This window comes from Montipora capricornis, chromosome 6 (assembly GCF_036669925.1).
Source record: "Montipora capricornis isolate CH-2021 chromosome 6, ASM3666992v2, whole genome shotgun sequence".
Classification (NCBI taxonomy): domain Eukaryota; kingdom Metazoa; phylum Cnidaria; class Anthozoa; order Scleractinia; family Acroporidae; genus Montipora; species Montipora capricornis.
Genome location: NC_090888.1, coordinates 31221466 through 31232679, shown reverse-complemented (window position 1 = coordinate 31232679; position 11214 = coordinate 31221466). Strand labels below are relative to the sequence as shown.

Here is an 11214-nt window from a genome sequence, read left to right as displayed (position 1 = left end):
ACGCGCCAGTGCCTCCCCATGCATTGTGGTCTAGCGCGTACATATGCATGACGCTCATATTGTCGCTCCATGGATCTGGCTGCAGTTCCGTTGGAAAGCCGACCAACTGAAAGAGGTCGTTACAACACTCATCGAAGAGATGTATCCCTACAAAAACCCAAAAGTGCTGTCCATCGACAAAATCAAAATACCAGACAAATCGGCACAGATGTTGATGTTCAAAGCTTGGAGGAAATTAACGATGTGCAGTTCGGAAGTGTGACATACCTCGGCTTATCAAACGATTCAGATGATTGTGAACAGCACTTTCAAGATTCTGGCATGTCCTTGCTTGTATCTCCCCACAGCCATGAACAATTTTGTTCACCCGAAGACAACAGTGATGGCTCTTTGGATACGAATTGGAGTGATTCCGAAGGTGATGGATCCTGCAGCAGCTACTGTGAAAGTGCAGACATTCAGTTTTCAGATGAGGAACCGGAGAGTGCAGTTTCTGGCAACGACTTTATTCAAACGAATGAATCGCCAGATGAGGACCCTTATGTGTACCCTGGCTCACAACTTAAATTGTCTGAAAGCGTTCTTTTGATTCTCACTCTGGCCGTTACTCACAACCTAAATGGAAGTTGTCTTTCAGACGTTATTTCTTTGATCAACTTACACTGTATCCCTGGACCGCAAAACAAGTGTGTGCGCTCATTGAGTGCACTAAAGAAGTACTTTGTGGACTTACAACTTCCCATAACGAAACACTTCTATATTAAGTTTTGTTCTGAATACCTTGGTGTTACGGGTGATACTCCTGATGTCTGGCCTATATGCGAGAAGGATGTGAGTGATTTGAAGAAGGAACCATATTTTGTCATTCTCTCCATGAAAAATCAGCTGAGAGAACTTGCACAAAGTAAGTAAGCTTTCATGCAGATATCTATAATAAGGAGTATGGTTTATTATATATATGTTGTTGAACTAGCATGTGGTCCATGTAGTTCTTTTTTTTACAGATTTATGGACTGAACCGCAGGCAATAAATTAAGCGCTCCATAAACTTGCATCGCTTTTGTGAACATTTTTACTGCGCCTTCCAGTAACATACGTCCTCTAAACTTCAAAGCACAACTGTGTAAGTGTGTTTTAATTTTGCTACTGTCAATCAAATGTTCAGCGGCTCCTCTCAGCTTTCGACTATACTGCCAAATGCACGATAATGAAATGAAATTGTTCAGTTCAGACAACATAGTCAGAAGCTGGGAGGAGCTGCCGAACATTTGATTGACGAAAGCAGAAAAAGCATTTGTCGGTTGAGCTTTTAATTTTAGAGTCCCCATGTTATTGAACGCCACAGCAACACTGAAGTTAGACAGAAAAGTTAAACAATTTCTGCTGAACAAAAATCTGTTAATTTTCAGCTATGGATTGTAGAAGCAACTTGTCCATCTTAGCAGCCTGTATAAATTTAATTGCAAAATTTATACTGCTTAGGGAACCAATAAGACTTCTCCTTTTCATGGGGATTACTGAATCATATAATAAAAAGAACAGATTAGTATTAAGAAGAGGTGTTTTCTGACCCACAGAATGTTCAATTTCTGCCATGAACTGTACATTAATTATTACACTGATCACTTCTTGAATTTTCATCAACATTTATTTTTCATTAGAAAAGGAATTCCAGGAAGATATAAAACACCCCTTTCAAAGGAAGAAAAACGCAGCTGAAGACATCACTGATGTATATGATGGCCATCTTTACAGTAAATTGTTTGAAGGCGATGGTCCACTTTCTCAACTGGAGAACTTTTCTTTAAAGTTCAATACAGATGGTGTATCTGTGTTTAAATCATCAGGTGCAAGTGTTTGGCCAGTGTACTTCCAAATAAATGAATTACCCCCAAATAAAAGGTATTTGACATAATTGTTGATACTACTACACTGAATATCTATAATTATTAAATTCTCAACCTCGGATAATGCATTTCGCGGGCTCTGATTGGTTCACTCAATCTCGGTTATCAGCTCATATACCTTGGTTTGACCTTATATGGTAAATGATTGCGTTAAGCGTTGCTAAACGAAAAATGTTTTCGTTGGAATGCCAAATTTCTTTTTGAATAAAGCCAAAAAGGAGAAAAAAAACTTTTTTTCTGGAAAGTTTGGATCAATTCCGACGTTTAGAGGTACGCGAAAAGGCAAGAAATGTTTTTGTGATGAGCCTGCGTCTGTCTGACAACAAGGTATTACACAACATCGCATCAGTTCTCATCAAGCTTTTTTCGATTTCGCTCGGATTTGCTCGCTTTTTCCGCTCGTATTTCGTACTACCAAATTTTTGGAGTTGAAGGAATTTAATAAAACAATTATTCCATTCGCGCTTGTTGGATATGAGACTGGTTATAGCCAACTCGGCGCTACGCGCCTCGTTGGCTATTTACCATCTCATATCCAACGCACGCAAAAAATCATCCATCTCATATCCAACGCGCGCTCATGGAATAATTGTTAATTATCCACCAGACCCTCAATAGTGTCTGCTTTGTGCCATGTCCATGCATGTAAAACAAAGATACACATTCTTTCCTTTGAAAGATGTGCTTCAATTGCAAATTGAACAAGTTTCCCAGGTGAAAGTCATGGAATTTGATTGTGGCATTATCCAGAACTGGACCTAGGGATATATGCAATCTTCGTAAATTATTAATTGACAGAAGGTCGGCACACATGATGGGACTATAGTCCCTGTGACTTGTCCCTGCAACTAGTCTCCTCAGTGAAGAGTTTACATGAAGGGACTGGTCGCAGGGACTTGTCCCACGAACAGTTCATACAAAGTGTTTTAAGGAACAAGTGCAGGGACTTGTCCCAAAAATTCAAACCAGTTTGAATTTGTGGGTCCTAGATTTTGCCAAGTTCACACAATGGGACTTGTCCCCCGACTTGTTGCAGGAACTAGTCACAGGGACTAGTCCCCTCGTGTGTGCCAACCTTTACCCTGTTATTACTGTTTTATCAGGAGGCACCTGGAGAACATGGTGTTCGGTGGTCTCTGGTTTAGTGACAAAAAACCAGTCATGTCTACCTTTTTGAAGCCTTTCAGAACGTCATTAGAAGAACTGGAAACAAAAGGTACATAATTTTATAATCTAGCTTTATCAATATACATCAATGTACTTTAGAAAAAATCGCTAAGATAACCTACATGTAATTTTTAGGTAAACACCCAAAAACAAAACTTGATTAATATGAACTTGAGAGCAAGATTTACTGACTCTAATCTAACCTTGATTAGGTATCTTGACATATTAATTTTGACAGCAAAAGACATACACTACATGTTCTGTGCAGAATTGTATGAATTTTGGTGTAACTTTCTTTCGCATAAAACCTATAAAACATGGGTGACATCAAACACTCTTCTGTTTTTTGTGCAGGACTTGAAATGGAAATTCCAGGTAAAGGAAGAATCACAAGTAAAGTATATCTTCTTGGCTCAGTCCTTGATCTTCCAGCAAGATCCAGCTTTTTAGAAATGCTTCAGTTTAATGGCTTTTGCAGCTGTTGTTATTGTATGATTCTGGGAATTTCATGTCAATCCAGTGACAAAGACGGAAAGAGAGGAAGAGTTACAGTTTTTCCTTTTAACTTTGAGTCCTCTGATGGCCTTGCCAGAGAACGCACTAGTCAAAGTATGGTTGCAGATGGCTTACAGTTTCTTAAGGGTGAATCAGGAGGCAAACCAGTAAGTTTACTATCACAGATATTTTGGCCATAGTGTAGTGTAGTAGTGTCACTATTCAAAATGAAGCAACCAAAGATTCTGTGCATACCAGTAGTTAATGTAAATCATGAATGGATTTGAAAAGTGTGCAATTTTGTGACCGGTATTAATTTTACAGTGGTAAAAATATTATTAAAATAAAATAAAAGGCACCTGTCTATCTCCAATTCAAAACAAGTATTATTGGGTTCTTGTTCATCTAATGTAAAGAAATTAAAATTCATTTCCTTGGCAGCTTATTTGGATTGAACCAGTGTACAGGTACATTGGCTATATCCTCCTCAATAAATCATAGAGTTAAAAATTGTACTGAAGCCTAACATGTATGTATGTCTGATGATGATGATGATGATGATGTAAATGGTTAAGAAATGTACTGTTACTTTGTATACTACTATCAACTGACTAGGTATGTTTCCAATTGCCATTTCTGTCGTATTGTCAAGGTAAATGGCATTTAGGGTTTAGTTGTCAGTTTGCAAGCCTGAGGAACTTTGACATCAGTAAAGGTGTGTGCTTAGACTACATGCATGGTGTGCTGTTGGGAGTCACAAAGCAATTAATGGGCCTTTGGTTGGATACAAAATACAAAGATAAACCCTGGTACTGTGGAGATGCTATTGGTGTTATTGATGAGCGCCTATGCAGCATCCAGCCACCATTGAATATCACAAGAACACCCAGATCTATTGAAACTCATCGAAAATATTTTAAAGGTGAAGTTGCACTTGCAATATACGTTATAAATACATGTATAACTCATTCATGTGTACATGTGGATTGAATGAGTTAATGCAGTAGGGGCTTCATGTAGACTTTTCAATCCATCCAAACTTTTAAATCTGCTTATAGACTTTTTAATTGATGTAGATGGAAATTAATTGTTGATTGATTTTTGCTATATGATGTTATTGCCAGTAAAGTACTGAAAATAAAACCCCTATTTAGGCTAAATAGATAAATGACTGTAATGAGCTACAGTGGCTTCCTGGGGAACATCTTGCTAAATTTTCACTAAATAATAACATAAATACTGAATACTGAACTTTATTTATCCACAGGATCCTTACACATGCAGACCTTTTTTAAAGGTAATCATGCTCAAAACAAGGCATTATTTCCACAGCAACCGAGTACCGAAATTGGCTGTTCCACTATAGTATTCCTTGCTTGAATGGTGTTCTACCAGATATTTATCTTCACCACTTTATGCTTCTTGCATTTGGAGTTTGGCTTGTCAAGCAAGAGGCCATTTGTCCAGAAGATCTTAATCTGAGTGGGAACCTCATTGGACTATTTGTGATGCTATTTGATGCCCTTTATGGTAAGTTGATTCACAGATGCTGTAATTAAGCTACATTTGTGTTTCCGTAATTATTAGATAATATTACACATGCCTAAATACTTGCAATTTCAGGTCACTTTAACACTTGCACTGAAACATATGTATGTCACTCCCCTGTTTGTTCGTTTTTTGTTTTTTAATTATTAGATTTGTAAGATTTATACTTTTCCTTGATCCAAACCATCACTGTAATCATTACAATTAAAAAAAATGACAAGGGTGTCTGCTTTTCTTTCAGGTGAACGCCACATGGCCATGAATGTCCATAATCTGCTCCACATCAATGCTTCCGTTCGTAATCATGGACCACTATGGGCACATTCTGCATTCGAATTTGAAGATGCAAATGGTGAGCTAACTGCTCTGTTCCATGGAACACAGAACATAGATATGCAGGTGACCTACATGTTATGAAAAACTTATTAAGGACGTTCGTGCCAATTGTTTCTGCGCATCCTTACTGCGCACGCAAATGCACACGCCACGTCATACACGAGCGCGCGCGCTAAGTAATAAAATGAGAAGTGGTAGGGCAAAAGGCCAATGCTATAGCTTTGCCTGGATTTAACGGTCTTGGACGTTCGTTGACCCCTATTTTTCTTTCCAGAAACGGATTTTACTTAAAATTATCTCCACGTTGTCCAAAAATGAGCAAAAAATCAATGTGGGAAGTTAAAAAAAATTCAAGATTTCTGCTCACGGGACATCAAATCCTGCCATCTTGCGGCTGCAAGGCGCGTGAAACTGTGGTTGCTAAATGCGAACTTGATCCTTAAGGAACCTCACCAGTTGACTAAATTCACTTTATAAGTCCACTTAAACAATATTTGGCAGAGAAGATTTCACTTCAAAGATTTAATTGCAATTTATTTGGGTTTACAGACACTGGCCTTATTCGCTAACGAAGCCCGATTTTGTCACATTTTGGGTGTTTTTCTGGGCATGTTCTCTCCAAAACAAAGTCGGTGACCCCCCATTTTTTTTACATTTCTGACATAACTAACTCATCATCTTACAGTGGTAAAAGTTTCAGAAAAATATCAATGTTGAAAAATTTGTAAATTGCGTTCATAACTGCGAAGATCATAGCTTCACTTGATTTCATATCCGCAGTTCATATGATTCATTTCATATACCATTTCATCATTGATTCACTCCTCACGGGACCATTAGAACCCACAAATGACCAGCTCCCAACGTCAGTGGCTTCATAGCTCAGTTGGTTAGAGCGTTGCACCGGAATCGCAAGGTCACGGGTTCAAACCCTGTTGAAGTCCTGAATTTTTCAGGCTTCTCTACGCAGTTGTAAAAATTGCATTCATAACTGCTAAGATCATAGCTTCACTCGATTTCATATCCACAGTTCATATGATTCATTTCATATACCATTTCATCAATATAATCATATGTAATAATGTTCCTCACTTATGTGCCAATCACCTCTGGTTGGGCACATTAATGGCAATAGATGACGTAATGATAAACATAGCTATACTATGATTATGGTATAATTAAAATTTATCTTATCTTTTTTTTAATTGAGGGATGAAGACATTCATGTTGCTCCAATCAGGAGCATCAGACACAAATGTGTATTTATGGACTTCATGGATGCTGACTATGTCTATGTGAGCCACTTCCCCAACTTCACAGAAAGTGATTGAAGTTTAACATGGACTGAACTAAAACCAAGCTAATCTACATTCAATAACCAGTTCTGTCACACATTTGTGACTGTAGCTACAGACAAAAATGCCGGTAGTTACTACTCTTCTTAGTAGACCGTGACACCCACAATTTTTTTTGCTGCCTTGAACTTAACATTTTCGATGCGAGAGTTTGTTTCGAACTAGTCACGTGGTACATTGTAATGACATTTTTTCTGTCAGCATGGCTGCTGTTTATTGATCAGCTAAAGATAAAATTTCAGAGCAGTTCTATGGCAGACAAAAAGAGCGGTAAACTTCCTCTTGAAGATAAATACATTGTGAATGAACATCATGCAATAAATTCAATTTCAATGATACAAAACAACTCAATACTACGAAACAATATTCAATACGAAACAATTCAATTCCGATAATACAGAAAACTCAGGACGCCACAGAAAAAATGTCCTCACATGGTGCATTTCAATGTACCGTATGATTGGTTTGAAACAAACTCATGGCATTAAAAACGTTGCTCTGAAGGCGGCAGAAAAATTTGTTGGTGTTGCAGACGCCTGGGAAGAGTAGTAATATATATATAAACAATAGCCTCCATTTGGCACGAAAATATGATCAGATATTTGTCCGCGGACATTATCTGTTCCAAGAAGCGAACAGTTTTGCGAGAGCATAGCTCAAGGAAAACTGTGAGCTTTGAGGAACAGATAATGTCCAAGGACAAATATCCGAGCATATTTTCGCCCCAAATGGAGGCTATTGTGTTTATTATCCTTCAAATCTTTTACGCAACACACACAGTTTTGAAAATTGGGGAATATTCAGTCACGTGACACGTTTAGACCAATCGCGCGCAAGCGAAAATATCTGATGGATTATAAGCATGGTTACATGTGAACAGATATTCATTCTCTATGTAAGGTTTGTAATGGTTTCTGTTACTGCGTGCAGTTCCTAAAAGAGTGGACTTCAGATGCCATACATAATTATTCCCTTTTGTTATTACTATATGTAAGTCAGTAGAGTTTCTTTCTCAGCATGTGCAAAACTTGTCTTCATTTCTAAGCATGGGTATACCAATGTAACAGTAAATTGTACCTATTATTGTATATATGTTAATTCTGCGAATTGCATGGATATAGATATAGGTTTTTGTTAAAATTTGCTTCCATTAAATAATATTTCCAACAAAAACATGTGTCGACATTCATATATGAAAGAGTTATTATAAATTATATGTATTACATGCAGTTCTTGATTATCAGTGCAGTTTTACATTTTTGTATAGTGATCATTGTATTATAGTAATTAAGAATTATTGTATAGAAATTGTATATATATATATATAGCTGCGACTTCTTACATATGTTACATATATGTGGAAACAGCAGCCACTTCTTACATATATGTTACATATATGTAGTTCTCAGCAGCGCAGCTCTACATATATGAAACATATATGTAGAAACAGCTGCCACTTCTTACATATATGTTACATACATGTACAGTTGTGTAACATATATGTAAGGTGGTGTAGTATATGTCACATATATGAGGCATATATGTAGATTTGGTAAGGGATTGCCAAGTAAGGTGTTCGTCTAGATACACCCCAAGGAATTTAGTTACATTGTTTTGAGTAAGAGGTTGACCTCCAAAGGAGAGAGAAAAACTGTGATTGACTTTCCTCTGACTCAGACTAAATATAACATAATTTGTCTTTTGGACATAAATCCCGAGCTTATTGCATCTTAACCAAACATCGATATTTAATAACTCATTATTAAGCACATTCTCCAAGTAGGTGGGATTAGAGTGTGAAAAAAAGATACTAGTGTCGTCAGCAAAAAGCAGATGTTCAGTTGAGTTGGAAGCTTTGGAAAGATCATTTATGTATAATATGAAGAATAAAGGGCCCAGGATGGATCCTTGAGGAACTCCACACTTCATGGCCTGCGTTGAAGAACATGTTTGATTAATTTGGACAAATTGCCAGCGGCAAGGAAAGTAGCTTTTAATCCCCTGCAGAGCCACATCACGGATACCACAGTGCTCCAGCCTTGTAAATAAAATTTGATGGTCAAGAGTGTCAAAAGCTTTGGAGAGATCTAGGAAAACACCTACAGTAGTTTCACGTTGGTCAATTGCCGAGGAGATTTTATTTATCAGGTGAATTAGAGCATGGGACGTTGAATAGTTTTTCCGAAATCCAAACTGGCAGCGGTATAATATATTATATTGGTCGTCTAATTCAGTTATGCAATTATACATTACTTTTTCAAAAATTTTTGAAAAGTTTGACAACAAAGAAATAGGTCTGTAGTTTGTGAAAAGACTACGACCATTTCCTTTTTAACTTGGAATCACTTTAGTAATACCCCGTTCACACCAACGCCTAAACATGTTTAAAAGTAGTTTCACCAAACACAGTTTTAAATATAAATTGTTCCCACCACGCACTGACGCAAGTTAAACATGTTTAAAATGTGTTTAACATTCGTGTTTAATTAAACAACCTAAAAATGGCGACTGTCCGAAAAGCTCGTGGGAAAAGGTGGGAGGACTGTGAGACTAAGCTTTTGCTTGAAAAATGGGGAGAGGAAAATGTGCAGTTAAAACTTAAGACATGTACCAGAAAAAAAAAATTGGCAAGAAATAGGTGATTTTTTAAACGCTTGCAGCTATGAAGGCAGTGAAGCTTGTAAAATCCGTTTGCACACACTTGTTACAGCTTACCGCCAATGTAAAGACGAAACTAACAAGACGGGAAATGGAACTCCTGGCAAGAGGTCACCCTTTTTTGACGAACTGGACGAAGTTCTGTCTGATAAGCCTAGTGCACTGCCAAAATTTGTGATTAATTCAACCAAAATCGTCGAGGCATCATGTTGCGAAGTGAACAAAGACCACAAACTACAAGATGAAAATAACATGAACATTCCGTCAACCAGTCCTGAGAATTCTTCAGCTGCCAAATGCACCGTTGAGTCGGTTTGTGAGAAAGGTGAGCATTGCATTATATATACTTCAGCCCGTTCTAAATATTGTCTTCCTCCAACAGTTACCTTAATACAGTAAAGTCACGCAACACTTTGACACCTTCATGTCAAGTCAACCACGATGCATATTATGGGCCAGGCTTCCGTGTATTTTAATTTTTTGATTTAAAAGGCCGGGAAAGAAATTGTTTGTTTTTCGTTAATTTCGTTTGGAACAAAAAAAGCAACTGAAAGTGAAAGGAAGAAGGTTTGCTTTACAGGAAAGAAAAGGAGGCTTTCAGCTGCAGATGGCCTCGCAAAGATCGATAAAGCGCTTGAAGCGTTTATGACTTGCCAGCAGGAATCTGACAGACGCTTTTTGGAAGCAGAGAAAGAAAGAGAAAATAGGGAAGAGGAAAGGGAAGGAAAACGGAGGAAAGGAGATCAATAATTTTTTATTTAGTTGATGCATGCACTCAAGAAGTAAGCTGTTAAGTTTTTCCTTTTGCTCATGCAATTGATTTAAGCCTTTCCATATTTCTGTGTGTTTTCATGTCGAAGCTTCTGTTTTGGATGTGTGACTTTGATATTTCAGGTTAATTCAGTTAAATTTACACATTCAGAATCAGCTTACATCTAAAATACTGTGGTTTTTCAATTAGTGTACCCGGTATTTCATTTCTCAAAGCTAAAATTATGCAATTTTTGTAAATATGATAGCTGATATTTATGTTATTTGATGTCACATTCATAACTTCCAATTTCAAGAGAACATTAATCTTCTTTCTTTTAAAACTTTTGTAAAAGTGTAAATTTTTGAAAACAGGACTATTTTTTATTTTAAGGTTTCAAAAAAATCTTACAGGGAGGACCATATTAAAAGGTCATTGATTTCCTAATTAAACTGTTATGTTGCATAGTTAAGAAAGGAGGGAGGGGCGGGGCAGGGCAGGGCTGGGGGTGTAAACAGAAGTATAAGCATGAGCACAACATCACAACGTTATGATTTTCCCTCAATTCACCATCCACACGCTCACTATTCCCCATAGCTACCTACTGATTAATGAATGTTTTAGTTAGTGGAGAGAAACCCCTTCTTGTAAGGCAGATTCTTCTAAAAACACCAATTAAGACAGCCACAAAGGTTACTAGGTTACCTGCTACCTCATGTATTTCTATGAAACAACAAGGCTGAAATTCGTGTCAGCATTTCCTATCTTCACGGAGAGAAAATGAAATACCACTTCATTTGTTTTTACAATAATAATAATAATAGTGTGAGGTTACCTTTTGACCTTGACCTTGTTCCTTTTTATGGTTTTGCTTATGGACTGAGACAAAGTTGATAAATTACTCCTTAATTTTGGCCCAGAATTTGAATTTAAAATTTCACATGTTCAACAACAATGGTTCCTATAGCCATAAACAAGACCACATTTACGGAGGCTC

The 11214-nt window shown here is 37.3% G+C and overlaps 1 protein-coding gene across 1 annotated transcript; it reads left to right on the top strand.

Annotated features, from left to right (window-relative positions):
- The first annotated feature begins 69 nt into the window (after positions 1-69).
- LOC138053635 (uncharacterized) lies at positions 70-5534 on the top strand. Its single transcript, XM_068900231.1, has 7 exons — positions 70-904; positions 1662-1902; positions 3011-3123; positions 3429-3768; positions 4244-4491; positions 4902-5099; positions 5359-5534. Exons 1-7 carry the CDS (start codon positions 70-72, stop codon positions 5532-5534), a joined length of 2151 nt encoding a protein of 716 aa, XP_068756332.1.
- The last annotated feature ends 5680 nt before the right edge of the window (positions 5535-11214 follow it).